This window comes from Corythoichthys intestinalis, chromosome 17 (genome assembly GCF_030265065.1).
Source record: "Corythoichthys intestinalis isolate RoL2023-P3 chromosome 17, ASM3026506v1, whole genome shotgun sequence".
Classification (NCBI taxonomy): Eukaryota; Metazoa; Chordata; class Actinopteri; order Syngnathiformes; family Syngnathidae; genus Corythoichthys; species Corythoichthys intestinalis.
The window spans coordinates 12,860,890-12,875,848 of NC_080411.1; the positions used below are offsets into that span (position 1 = coordinate 12,860,890).

At 39.1% G+C, this 14,959-nt stretch overlaps 1 protein-coding gene across 2 annotated transcripts; it reads right to left on the minus strand.

The window, feature by feature from the left end:
• Nucleotides 1–1,889: 1,889 nt before the first annotated feature.
• On the minus strand, nucleotides 1,890–11,746 carry LOC130905315 (corticotropin-releasing factor-binding protein-like). 2 transcript variants are annotated; one of them, XM_057818602.1, is made up of 7 exons: nucleotides 11,638–11,746; nucleotides 10,887–11,209; nucleotides 10,732–10,828; nucleotides 7,169–7,540; nucleotides 3,001–3,149; nucleotides 2,704–2,824; nucleotides 1,890–2,626 (listed from the first exon to the last, which is right to left on the minus strand). In XM_057818602.1, the coding sequence occupies exons 2-7, from the start codon at nucleotides 11,199–11,201 to the stop codon at nucleotides 2,472–2,474; spliced, it is 1,209 nt and encodes a 402-aa protein (XP_057674585.1). In that variant the 5' UTR covers nucleotides 11,202–11,209; nucleotides 11,638–11,746; the 3' UTR covers nucleotides 1,890–2,471. The 2 variants fall into 2 exon arrangements, with proteins under 2 accessions (XP_057674585.1, XP_057674586.1); XM_057818603.1 differs by lacking the exon at nucleotides 11,638–11,746 and having other exon boundaries at nucleotides 10,887–11,306.
• Nucleotides 11,747–14,959: the final 3,213 nt, after the last annotated feature.

A 14,959-nucleotide genomic window follows, 5' to 3' on the forward strand; every position in this document is an offset into this window, starting at 1 on the left:
GGACGCCACGAACTGTATGTAAAAAAAAATAAAAAAATAAAAGAGTTTAAGAGAACACTCGCCATCAGCATTAGGCTTATGCTAACGCTACAAGTTACATTTCGTGTGTGATTATCACTCAGCACAGACCTTTGAAGGCTAAAGAAACATTGTATATTCTACCTTGGCAAGTTAAGAATAAAAAATTTTATCGTGTGTGCAAGCCTTGAGAGGAGAGGACGCTGGCAAGTTGGGAATGGGGGGGGTGGCGCAGCACGTCACATGGGTGACACAGACACTGCTATGATGTAGGCTAACTACATATAAAATGTCACACATTGTAAAAACGTGATCGAAATGGAATTGCGCAATTTCGTCTAGCTCTCGTCTCGTCAGACGAAAACTGGCATTTGTCTCATTATGTTTTAGTCTCCCAAAACACGTTTTTAGCTCGTTACCACCTCGTCATTGTCGTATAAAAACCGTTTGTTAACGAAATATTTTCGTTATCGTCATCGTTGATGTAAACGACACTGCGAGGATCGATGCTTTAGCATCTCTAGAATAAAAAGAACCAACCAAATTTTAATTGTGATCAGTCCACCCGCAAATGACGAAGGAATAGATATGAAATGATCATGTATACACCCACAACAACAGCAACAACATCATGAGCCTCGATTCGACAGGCCTTCAGCCTGTAAAATCTGTCAAAATACTTGAAATAAGAATTCAAAACATATAATTTTCAGTATATGCTACCAGTAAAAAATTAATTCTTAAACCATATTAAAATATTATATATTGATATATTTAAAAAAAAACAATTCTCAAACCATATTAAAATATTATATATTGATATATTTTTAAAAAAAAAGAAAAATGCAATCAAAACAGTGCTCGTTTGGAGTGCTGCTGTTATTGTGACTTGTTTTCACGGTTACGGTTGCCATGGTTTCTTTGGTTGTTAAAATGTTCAAAGAGGTGGGAACATATTTGAACTTTTAACAGAAAACAAGCAGAATAATTGCTTGACCATGAAGTCTCATTTTATTACAAAAAAAAATGTGTATACCAATTCCAATACATGATAAGAATTAATTTATTTGTAATGATGATTGCTGCCAGCCAGTGGCGCCACCAGGGGGTGGCCAGGGGTGGCCACGGCCACCCCTATAAATTGGTTGGCCACCCCACTGGCCACCCCGCTTGCCAGTATATCGTTAGATTCTTGTAGCATCAGTTATGCATTTCTTCCCAAATGAATGCATTTATTTTGTTTTGTTAAATATTTATCGCAATTTACGCATTTGCGGTACGACTCATTCACCAATTGCCGCAAACAGCCTACAATGGCGCCGTTTTACTTATATACAGAGATAAGAGGCCGAGTAGAGTAGATACAAGCATTCATTGGGGCCGTGCTTTTAATTGGCAAAAGCTTTTTCATCTCTCCCACAGCAGCTATAAATATTGTGGGAAGTGACCCTGTAGTGTACCCAACACAGAGAAGATTTAGCATTTGCAGCAACTACACACAGTCATGGTTGCACCACTTCCCATCATGCATTTGGGCAGAACAGTTAAGTCGCTACAGTATCATTTACTGAAAGCTCAACAAATACACTAAATGGCAATATTTAGTCACAATATACAAACTCATATTTATCCTTTAAGAATTACAAGTCTTTCTATCCGTGGATCCCTTTCACAGAAAGAATGTCAATAAATGTCATCTTGTGGATTTATTGTTATAATAAACAAATGCAGTACTTATGTACAGTATGTTGAATGTATGTATCCGTCTTGTCTTTCCATTCCAACAATAATTTGCAGAAAAATATGACATATTTTAGAAATGGTTTGAATTGCGATTAATTACAATTAATTAAATTTTAAGCCGTTATTAACTCGATTAAAAAAACGTTTAATCGTTTGACAGCCCTAGTTAGATGTACACCTTATGCCTAATACATACATAACACAATAAAACGGAATTGTTGTGGAACTCAAAATGTTGACTGGACAGTTATGGACTATGCACATTAAATCATTAGTAACATCAAATATTTCACAATACACCAAAGTACAGTATATTAGTAGCCGTGTCCTTAAGTCTTTCCGATAGTTTTCCCCTGACCTTTTTACTACAATAATATAATGAAAACCTGAAATTATGGCTTTTAGTTTTGGCCACCCCAAGATTTTAAGTGGCCCCATCTGGCCACCCCTACTAAAAATTTCTGGAGGCGCCACTGAGCAGCCCTCCTTGGATGTTTATCACCGTCAATGAGAGCCAATGAGTTAAAAATGCCCCATTCAGCCAATAAATAGCATCGTTCATCACAAGAATGATAGTCACGACAAAGGCAGCGATGACAACTTTATTCAACAAACAAAAAAAACCTTAACAGTATTTTGCGTCACACACAGCTCGTTTTCAATGACCTTCCTGTTCACGCTTGGTCTTTGAGTTGTCAAGACGCGTGAAATCAGTTGGCGAAGCAGAAATCCTCCACGTTGTTGACTCTGAGCGTCTGCAGCTCATGGCTGTCCAGCAAGCGGTAGCTGAAGGACACTTTGTTGACGTAGCGGCCGCTGGACAACATGCGCACCACCGTGTTGTCGCAGCCTACCTTCGTGTGGCCTGAGAGAGAAAAAAATAGAATTAGAGCCCATGCCTCGGTAATTTTTTTGTTTTTTTACGAATAATATTGTTCTCACCGGGTCTAGCAGAGGAACTGCAGAGCTCTTTGAGAGGAAACATCTTAGACGTGTCAAGGCCATTTCCTCCCAGCAGCTGCACCATGTCCTCAGAATCAGCCGCGCACCCCGAAGTGGACCACTAGATGTGGGTGTAGTCAACGTTTTAATCCAAACAAATCATACTAAAACAGTAAAAGGTCTATTTTCCCCTGCTGATAAAAGTCTAACCTAGAACCGTTCAAGTGAATTGGACATCTATGGCCGTCAATGGCAGTGAATGAGCCAAATACCTGGATCGTATTTCATTTTGCTTACCTTGGGGAAGTTGCCACGGAGACCAAAGGAGGAGAATTCCGAGATGTCCACCTCAACCGGGTAGATGATGGAGAAGCTGCAGTTCCTGTGCTGCTGTGGACTCACCATAGTGAAACTGCCCTCTGGTGACTGCGAGATGACATTGCAGGCTGCAACCAGGTAAATGCGACACTTCAATTGTTTTTGCCGTAGTAAAACTCAAAGCAGGGGCGTCACTAGGTTTTAAGAACGGGGGGTTAGTCCCCAGAAGTTACACAGGATGCAAGTGAACGTAGCGTACAAGCACAAACAGCTATCATTGACTGATAATTTGGATGTACACATACAGCTATATAGTGGAAAACAGACAAGGCTGAAAAAGAAGTTTCTGCCCTTACACCCCTCTTTAAAGTTAACTGTTGTGTTTGAAGCCAAAAGAAGTGTTGTGTTTGATAGAACAATGTGTCTATATGCTGCCATAGCAGTTTCATGCCGCATTAAGCCCCGAACTATTTTTAGTTTGTCCGTTTTACCCTGGAGACCCTCGTTTACAGACACAGCGCAACAGCTTTTGTTTCAACCCAGCCATAAAATGAAGGTAAGTAATTATATATTTCTTTTGAAATGTCTATCATTGTTAGCTTAGAATCATTAATTGATGTCTAATATTTAGTAAAAAAAAAAAAAAAAAGAGACTTTATTTATGATCATATTTAGGTTAATAATGACAGGTTCTATGATTATTTATTTAAACTATAATATGACAACTTAATATGTCAGCATTTTTATTTTAAAAAAAAATTTTTTTAGGGGGGCTTAAAAACATCACCCCCCTAAAATAGGCCTAACAACGCCACTGACTCAAAGTAAAGGGTTTAAATCGATAGAATATTGATTCTTTGCACAACAATATTTGCCAATATTAGTCTGCACTGAAACAAATCGATCCCAAGGGTTTACGATAGATTTAATACGGTATTATGCACATATCACATAGTCACGTTTCACCTTAAAGCAATCCGAAATACAAAACCAAATGTTTAGGTTTTTGATAATTTTGTTGGCGAAACTGTCATGCCACGTCGCTTCCTGTTTTATTGTGAAGGCTTCACCCTCTTTATAGTCGCGTACTTGCCCTTCCTCTTGTCATCTAATCACCTATTGTTTCCTCTTGTTCCCCATTACCATGTGTGTATATAATGCCCTAGTTCACCTTGTCTTGTGCAGAAGTGTCTTTCTTCCAAGGTCAGTCACGTCAGCCTCTCGCCATAGCCTATCATAGTTATACTGAATATTATCCTCCATTTGGAGCGCTTTGTGTTTGAACGTTTTTGATCCTGGCCATCTTGACTTTTTCCTCCGTTTGGAGCGGTTTGTGATTTTGTCTTTCCTCCCTTTTAGAGTGCATTTTTGTTTGAACGTTTGATTGTGGTTGCCCTGACTTATTCCTCCGTTGGAGCGCTTTTTGTTTGTACCTTTTCTCATCCCCGCATGTCAGCGGAAGAACCTCTGTTTTCAAAAGAAAGTTTTTGCCTGAACCTCCGCAACTGAGTCCGCCTCGTCGTCTCTGCCTGACAGAAACATTTCCAATTGAATGTAAAAATTTGAATGTAAACCATTCTTTTAACATTTCAGCATATTTAAAAAAAAAAAAAAAAAAATCTGTTCTCTTCTCGCTAAACACTCATCACCCACTTAATACACTGAACTGCTTTAAATACTTAACAAGTGTAACCCGGCCAATAATATATGCGGACAAATTCCAGTCGATAAAACGGAAACTTATCTAAATCATGAGCACATCATGCTACGATCCTATATGTTAAAATATCGTTTTTAAATACGGTATGTGTATACGATTGAAAATGTTAAATCGAAGCATTTTTTTATGTTAAATTATTTTACTACACAAATTGAAAAATGCTAACTGCTCACACGTTTTTAAAGAACTGATGAACAATTTATAACATGCAATGTCATATATTAAATACCTCACAATAAAATTAATCATAATATGGTAAAGCGACACCAGGGAACTTTTCATCCATCCATCCACTATCTACCGCTTAGTCTGGGGTTGGGCTGCGGAGGCATCAGCTTTAGCAGGGAAGCCCAAACTTCCCTTTCCCCAGCCACTTCAACCAGCTCCTCCGGCAGGATCCCAAGGCGTTCACAGGCCCAACCAAGAGACATCTCTCCAGTGTGTTCTGGGTCATGCCCGGGGCCTCCCGCCAGTGTGACATGCCCAAAACACCTCTCTAGAGAGGCGTCCAGGAGGCATCCGAACCAGATGCCCAAGCCACCTCAACTGGCTCCCCTCAACGTAGAGGAATAATATCGACACCGAGTCCCTCCCAGATGACCGAGCTTCTCACCCTTTCTCTAAGGGAGATCCTGGCCACACTGCGAAGGAAACTCATTTCAGCTACTTGTATCCGGGATCCTGTTCTTTAGGTCACGGCCCACAGCTCGTGACCATAGGTCAGGGGGGGAACATAGATTGACTGGTAAATCGAGAGCTTCCCCTTTCAGCTCAGCTCCTTTACCACAACCGACCGGTGCAGAGTCCGCATCACTGCGGACGCTGCACCGATCCGTCCTTCGATCACCTGCTCCCTCCTTCCCTCACTCAAGAACAAAACCGCAAGATACTTGAACTCCTCAGTCTCGGATTTGGAGGCGCTGATCTTCATCCCAAGCAGCAAGAGCAACAAAAGAGATGAAATATTTTGTCCGAGGAGACCAAAAATAAAAGGACACTCGAGAATAAACAATGGCCCGGCTTTCACTCGCTGGCGTGAGAACTCGGTGGCAACTTCAGGTGATTTGGGGGGCGGCGTTTGTAATACGGTACAAAATCAAATGTTTCTTATTTTCAACATTGTCATATTATATTGTTTAGCCATAACTGAATTCATTACCTCATCACTATTCATCCTTCACACAGCTGCTGGAAACAAAACTGTCATCCAATCCAACTGCAGGAGACCAGGAGATCAGGATTTTACAACACTGCACTGGTCCTTAAGTGAAATGCAGTCTTCCTTAAGGCAAAACACTATGGCTTTTGTCCACCTGCGCCGCTAAAATCAACCAAAACTTAAAGTTTCCTAGTGTTGCTTTGAGTCCACAACTGCATATATTGGTATCAGTTTGATATCGGTATCGGATTTTTGTAGTTGGACAATATCGGGATATCGGTTAAAAAGTCATTATTGGACAACTGTAGTCACTGTGAGAAGGAGACAGCAATAAGACAAACAAGGGCAATACAAGAACAAGCACAACAGGAACATCACAAGTCAGCCATCACCGATCACTGCAAAAACATTATGGACTGAGAAAAGGCCAGAGTCATCCGCACCGAAGAAAACAAACATCAGCGCTGGATCAGGGAGGCCATTGAGATCTGCAAGCAGGGCCCAATGACCATCAGCAGGGACGAGGGGGCTTACATGCTCTCTACTACCGGTACCAGCATCCTGGAAGAGTGAATGGTCAGTAGAGGGCGTGACTTGCCTGTCAAATCTGACAGGTGAGTCATGCCTTCATCTATCAGCTAATAAAGACGCGTCACACCAACACCAGTGACTCTCTGATGAGGCGAAAGGAGTCGCCGAACAACCTAAAACAATTGTCTGGGATAAAAGAAAAAATCAACTAATCCATAAGTGTTGACAAAATGAACTCGATACAACTATCTAGTAACTTCAGCTCGTGCATGGCGTGCATACTTGCATGAGAATATTTGGCCCATCAAATTAGTTAGTTAGAAAGTCTTAAGTGGGTTAAAAAAGTATTTTTGCCAACTTGAGACTAGGTGGCGGCTAGGTGAAACAGGTGTGTCTTTGCCCAGGGTGGTCAAGGGCTTTTTGGGGCTGTTTCAGTTCAAACGTCAGGGCTCTGTGTACTCATCAGGGTATTGGTTGAACATGCATGGAGTAGAAAAGTACCTTATATTAACTCTAAAAAGCCTGCGTAGTCCCTTTAAAGTTAGACACTCAACATAATCAAAATTAAAAGACAGTGAAACATACAGGGGAAGGATAAAGTGTGGATAACTGAAAATGACCCGATTTCTTGAGAACAGGTGGAGCAGAGAAGAAAAAACTCCCAACTATGCTCTTATGGGTGGGGTAGCACAGTGGGGAATTAGAAAAACACCTCAGCACATAAGCAACATACTCACGGAAAGGATTGGACAGCTTCCTGAATGTGACGGTGAAGCTGCTGCCGGCATTGTGCACGCGGAAGAAGATCATAGCCACGTTCTGTGAGGAACGCACGCTTATCCTGTCAGAATTGGCGGAATCGCAGTAGTCGACGTAGCGCTCGCGCGAAGGTAGCGGATGGTCCTGCGAGCTGGGAAACTTCTCGCCCTTCATCACCCAGCCGTCAAACACCGTGATGAAATCTCCCGCCCGGCAGTCGATGTCCACGCTGTCGTACTCCACGCTGACCACCTCGTCGGGTTCGGCCATGAAGAAGGCAGCGCAGTTGAGCTGGGGGAGCTCGGCCGTGAAGGTGAAACGACCCTCCACCGCCACCATGTCCACGCAACCTGAGGTACGCACATAGAGTATGATCAATACAATAAAGGTTCTTTGACCAAGAGAACTGCAATCCCATTAAGTAGATTGACTCATTAGAATAAAGCCTTAAAAAGAGTACAGTGGTACTTCGAGATACGAACGCTTTAGTACCGTATTGGCTCGAATATAAAACTGTGTTTTTTGGATTGAAATAAGACTGAAAAAGTGGGGGTCGTCTTATATTCGTGGTCTAGACATTAAACCCATTCACGACGCTAGATGGTGCCTGATATCATTGCAGCGATGTTCTGTCATGACAGATCTCAGCTCCTCTCAAGTTTAACCAGTTTGCATTATTTAATTGCAATGTTTTTCTTTATTCAGAGTTGTTTGAAGACTACAGTTACAGTTAGACTTCACTTTGATGGTTAATGCAGTTATTGCAATTTTGTTGTTTTATCACAATAGATTGGTTTATTTACATTTCAAAAACCAGAAGCCATTCATTTATGAATGTGATTGCACTTTAGTTTACATATTTAAATGTTCAGATATCAAGATTTGAATGAGGCAAAATAACATGATTTTCCTCTCAAATATATTGTTGTAATCATTTGTTTCAGATGTACTGTAATTATTTTCTGTATCAAAATTAATTTGGTGTTCAAAAAGTCTTTTTTTCAAACTTGAGTCTTGAAAAAGAGGGGGTCGTGTTATAATCAGGGCCGTCTTATATTTGGGCCATTACGGTACACGAGAAGTTCATTTCACGAAAAGGGTGAGATTTTTCAGCGATTACTCATCATACGAAAGATAATACGTAATGTAAATTTAAAAATGGAACCATAAACTAGCCATAAGGTCCTGCTGGCCTATTCGTCAGAATATTTCCCATCATGCTCAGCACCATGATTTTTCTCTCCTATTGATAAGAATCTTTCCAATTATGCTCAGTAACATATTCCTGCTCTCCTATTGATAACAATCTTTCCCATCATGCTCAGTAGCATGATCGTTCTCTCCTCCTGGTAAGAATCTTTCCCATCATGCTCAGTACCACGATCCTGCTCTTCTATTGGCATATTGTTGGTATTACTTTCGCTATAGTACATCACTCGAAAGGTTAGGTTCCACATTTTCGTATGTTTTTTTTTTTTTTTTTTTTTTGCATTATGTTATATAATCTAATTTAGAGGTCTGCAAGTCCGTTTCTCGAGAGCCACTATCCAGGTTGTTTTCCCTTGTTGTCTCCCTGCTTTAACAATCAAATGATCAGGCTGGATAGCCCTGATCTAATTCGTTACCGGTATTAACTGTTAGGTTAGGTATATTAAATGATTCCACTAGCATGCTGCACGTAATACGTCATATTTGCTCATTAATATTCATGACGTTAGCAACTGTTGCTAAGGGGGTCAAACTCGCGTTTGTCCCTCTTGCTCGATGCATGTACAGTGTATCACAAAAGTGAGTACACCCCTCAGATTTCTGCAGATACTTAAGTATATCTTTTCATGGGACAACACTGACAAAATGACACTTTGACACAATGAAAAGTAGTCTGTGTGCAGCTTAGATGGTAGAGTTAATTTATTTTCCCCTCAAAATATACCCATTAATATCTAAACCCCTGGCAACAAAAGTGAGTACACCGCATGGGAACTACGTACATCCCTAAATGTCCAAATTGAGTACTGCTTGTCATTTTCCCTCCAAAATATCATGTGACTCGTTACAGGAGGGCTGTCAGCATTGCTGCAGAGATTGAAGAGGTGGGGCGTCAGCCTGTTAGTGCTCAGACCATACGCCGCACTCTACATCAAATTGGTGTGCATGGCTATCACTCCAGGAGGAAGCCTCTTCTTTTAACGACGGTATGTGAAGCTGGCGGCCATCTTGGGTAGGGCAATCTCAACACCGATGGCGCCTTTGTTGTGCCCTATCGTTACTGATGCTAGTATCGGTGCAAAACCGCTGAAAACTATGAAAACGCTCAAACGATTATAAAAATGTTTTTCGAAGACTAAAAAGTTGTGGGTTTTTTATGCTGGACATTGTACAACAATATAATGTAATCGGTTTATCCATCTTCTGCTTATCCGGGGTCAGGTCGCAGCTGCAGCTCAGCTACTTCATCCAGCTCTTTGCTGGTAATCGGTTTATTGACGACTAAAATGTTTTCCACGGTTTTAAATTGCCTGCGTTTGAAAGTCAATAATTAATGGCTTTAAAAAGAATAGATCAAGAATTGTTAGGTTATCAATTTAGCTTGGTTTGTAAATATATATAAAGTATCTATATATTACAGTCAATTGTTTTGACTGAACTGAGTATTAAACTCAGTCAAAAAAACTGCTTCATTCAATACAAGCTTTGTTTTAAATAAATATCTTTTTTTTTCTCAAACACTTGTTTTTACGACCACAAACACATGTTGTAAATTTTATCAAAGACACATACTTATAAATATTTAAAAGCACAATGGCCAGCTCTTTGGAGACTCAGTGTATGAAAAAACAGGTTAATTCAATACAATCATTTTATTAAAAAAAAAAACAAAAAAAACTAGTTTTTTTTCCCAAAGACTTGTTTTTATGACCACAAAAAGATGTAGGTTTTAATCAAAGACACGTTAGTGTTTTTTTTTTTTTCAAAGACTTCTTTTTATGACCGCAAAAACATGTAGGTTTTTATCAAAGACACGTTAGTGGTTTTTTTTTTTCAAAGACTTGTTTTTATGACCACAAAAAGATGTAGGTTTTTATCAAAGACACATTACTGTTTTTTTTTTTTCAAAGACTTATTTTTTTGACGGCAAAAGATGTAGGTTTTTATCAAAGACACGTTAGTGGTTTTTTTTTTTTTTTATTCAAAGACTTGTTTTTATGACCACAAAAAGATGTAGGTTTTTATCAAAGACACATAATTATAAACATTCAAAAGCACGATGACTAACTCTATTGAGACTAAGTGTTTATTTTAAAAAATGGTTAATTCAATACAAGCCTGTTTAAAAAAAAAAAATCCTAGTATGTTTTTATGACCCCAAAAATATTTTGTAGGTTTCATCAAAGACACATAATTATAAATATTTAAAAGCATGATTACCAGCTCTTTGGAGACTTTCTTGTTTTCCAAAACACATTAATCCGGTTCGTCCGAAGTTGCCATGATTATCAGTCAATCATCAGAATCAATCAAAAGTGAAAACTAAACTCACGCAGCGGTCGTCGGTAGACGATCAACTCCTTTGGCGTATCCCTGCGCAGCTCAGGGTTGAAGAAGGAGTGGAATTCATCCTTTAGCACGTCGTTATCCTGTACGGTAGAGAAGATTAGATTTTATTTACGTGAAGATAAGTGAAGCTTGTCCTACCTCGATATATCTGCAGTCTCCCTTGAGGACACATAAGCTCAGGAGCAAGAAGAGCCGCTGCCGAAAAGTGCGCTCCATCATCATCGTTGTCAGTGTCATCGCATCTTCGGAGCCTCCGTACTCCCGTCGCCTCCTTTTATAAGTTCTGCGGGGACCACCTGCTCGCCACTCTGAGCCCCCCAAGCCCAAGTGATTGCGCACTTGTGACGAGGGCAAGGATGGTGACAGTGAGGACACGGGGGAGGGGCGTTGTCCACACCAAGGGTGGGCTGGAGTAATCGCTTGTGCGAATGGGAAACTTAAGAATCCTTGCATTCAGAGAACTATTTGAGGAGGAGAAACTAAAGTCTCAAGTTCAGACGAAAATGTCTTTGATTCATGCACAAATGTCTTTGATTTCTTTGAAAGTGTCTTTGATTTCTAAACACATTGAACATGAACTCATTGGCTGCAACTGACAGCAATGGACGTTCAATCCATTGTAACTTGAAGTGAACAATCACCGTCAATGCAGTATATTGGTCTCTAAACTTTTAATGTTAAAAATTGAATTGTCTTTGATGGCTTCCAAAGACTGATGTTGTGTTTGCGTAAAATCCAAATTGTCTTCGAAAATCATTATTATTGTAGTAAACGGGTTTAGTTTACCTAAAACTACATTGCCTGGGTTTAGAATAAGCCAATGACCCTTTCAAAATCAGGTTTTCGACAGTAACCCGGTGTGCAAGGTCAAGTAAACAAGTTCACAAACCTGAATTGCTCATATTCTTCTTCTTTTCGGCTTTAAGAAAATGCAGATATACTTACAACCAGGTACGACTAGCTCATGTATACGGATCATTATGAATGTGTAAAAAAATTGTATTGACCTTACTAATATTGGCGGCATGCAAATGTTGCCATTGCTTTGAATGTTCACAGGAAACAAAAATATGTGACGTAGTAATGTTCACAGAAAAATAAAACTGCCTTTGATTGATATAAAACTCGTTTCTAAAGTACATTGAAGACATAAGCGGATTTTAAGAGAGGGCAGGGGGGCCAGGCCTCCCTTGGTGGCCGAAAAGTGTCATTGCATGTAATTGACTTTCCTATACTGTATATATAAAAGTTGTAAAGCAATAAAACTGCTACAAAAATGAAAGAAATGAACAAAAAAAAAAAATTCTATAATGGGTAAAAATTGTTTTTCGAACAGATCATGTGACTAGCGCATTAGACGGTCATTTGTTTTGCATAGAATTTAAAAAAAAAAAATTGAGAGTGGGCAATTTTATTTTTAAATGATTTTTTTCTTGGATTGAAAATATTTTTTTGATTGAAGCAACTTTTTTGGTGATTGAATGATTTAGACACAAGTGTCCTACCCATATTATGGCACAAACACACTTTTTCGATGAAAAATTAAGTGTTCAAATGCAAATTTTTCCATCTCAAATATTTTTATGCATTCAAAAACTTTTTCTATGATTGATTTTTTTCTTTTTTTGATTGAAGTGATTTTTCTTTTTGTATATTTTTTAAAGCAACTTATTTTTTGATTGAATAATAAAGACAAAAATGTCCCAGCCAAAAATGTGGCCCAAACACAAATCAACGTTACTTCAATCAAAAAAGTTGCTTCAATCAAAAAAAAAAAAAAAAAAAAAAAAAAAAATCAAGGAAAAATAGCTTTCACATGCAGTTCTTTTGAGTTTAAATTTTTTTTTGCATTCAAACACTTTATTTTTATTTATTTATTTATTTTTTATTGAAGCAACTTTTTTGTTGATTGAATACTAAAGACACAAATCTACCTCCATATGGCTCTGCCCAGGGGGTACAATTTTTGACTGGGGTAACTACATTGGCATGACACCGGTGGGCGTACCATATTCAGTCGAGCTTAGCGAAAAGTATTGCCTGAGCAGCCTGATTTAGAATTCCCCTCAAGAATGATGGGAAACAAAAAACACTCAACTTGTCAACTTATTATTTTAAATATTTTTGTAAGTTAATGTTATTGCTGACACTACATTTCGGGGTCATCAACATGCTGTGCACCCCCCCCCCCAAAAAAAAAGTCAAACTCCGCCTATGATTGAAGAATCAATTCACGTGCCTCACCAGGAAAGTATGTGTAACAATTTCACGCGACAAATATACATGTACAGTAATCTAAACCAAATCGGGTATTGTACAAAAAATGTACACTTAGTGTTTTCAATTGTTTTGAGTGCTCAAAACCATTAAGAAACACTCTGTCCATAAATTAGCACTAGGATGTGTGTCATAAGCCCGCGGCCATTTTACATGATGTTCACTCTGCACCTGGACGACGAAGACCAAATTGATTACACGGTGTTCCCGTGTAAAGCGGCGTAACACACCAACAGCAATGTAAAGCAGCTCGGCTCGGGTGTCAGCAGTGCAAATGAATTGCCTCGACAGTTGTTTCTAAAGATGACTGGAGACAAGAATATTTAAAAGTTTTCAATACTATATATGGCGGAAAACACAGACAAGATTGAAAAAGCAGTTTTTGCTCTTGCACTCCTCTTTAAAATAAACTGCTGTAATTGAAGCCAAAAGAATTGTTGTGTTTGATAGAACAATATGTCTATGCGCTGCCAGAGCAGATTCATGGCGCATTAAGCCCCGAAACTATCTTTAATTTGTCCGTATGACCCTGGAAACACCTGTTTACGGATGTCACGCAACCGCTTTTGTTTCAAGCCGGCCATAAAACGGAGGAAATCCATTATGTTTATTATTCAAAATGTCTGTCATTTATAGCTTAGAATCATTAATGGATGTCTACTATGCCATTAAAAAAAAAAAAACTTAAAAAAAAAAAATTCAATCCCATGTTTTAAACTTTTAAACAAATTACGTCACAATGAAAAAAATGGTGTCTGTAAAAAAGTCACGGATATCTACCTCATAACTATCCCTTAATTGTATTTTCTTTTGTTACTTGTCAGGCCGAGACGATGAGGCGGACTCAGTTGCTGAGGTTCAGGCAAAACCTTTATTTTGAAAACAGAGGTTCTTCCGCTGACATGCGGGGATGAGAAAAAAGTACAAACAAAAAGCTCTCCAACGGAGGAATAAGTCAGGGCAACCACAACCACAGTTCAAACAAAAATGCACTCCAAAAGGGAGGAAAGGCAAAAACAAAATACACTCCAAATGGAGGAAAAAGTCAAGATGGCTAAGATCAAAAAGGCTCAAACACAAAGTGCTCCAAGTGGAGGATAAGATTCAGTATCACTATGGCGAGAGGCTGACGTGACTGACCTTGGAAGAAAGACACTTCTGTACAAGACTAGGGGAACTCGGGCATTATATACACACAAGGTAATAGGGAACAGGTGGAAACAATAGGTAATTAGATGACAAGAGGATGGGCAAGTACGCAACTATGAAGAGGGTGAAGCCTTCAAAATAAAACAGGAAGCAACGTGGCATGACAGTTACTGTCGCATTTTCACCAATATGTTAGATGATAAATAATCGAGCCAAACAAAGAAAAGAAAAAAAAAACATTTAAAAGGGTAAATATATGAAAAAGAACATCTCGACCACTCCTTGATGTCTGAGATTTCTGCATCGTGACCCTTGTTATATTACCATGTTTCACCCCTAAAATACCCCAAAAAATCCAGCTGTGGCCATTCACTGCTGTGTCTTGACACTCAGTGATACATGCTACATGGAGTTTTTGGATCGAAACAAGGTAAGTGTGCGATAATATCTTGTTAAAGTCATGGTGTCTGTAATTCTGCTCTCGCGTGCTCCCACCTCCCGATAGGGTTTTGCTGTTTAAAAATTATAACTAAAATTTAAATGCCCTCCTGTTCAAAATTTTTCTTCCCCCAGAAAATTGAGATTTTAAGCTTTTCAACAATATAGCACACATGCGTATCAGACAGTTTTGAAAGTTGGCCAAATTGGGGGTCTCAGAGCGGAACTTCAAGTCACCTGAGTGTTTTCCGCCATATGCATAAGTATAAGATTCATAAACTCTTTCACTGTCATTTGCCACGTTTACATGGAGCCAAATATTCCAATTACAATCGGAATATTTGTTC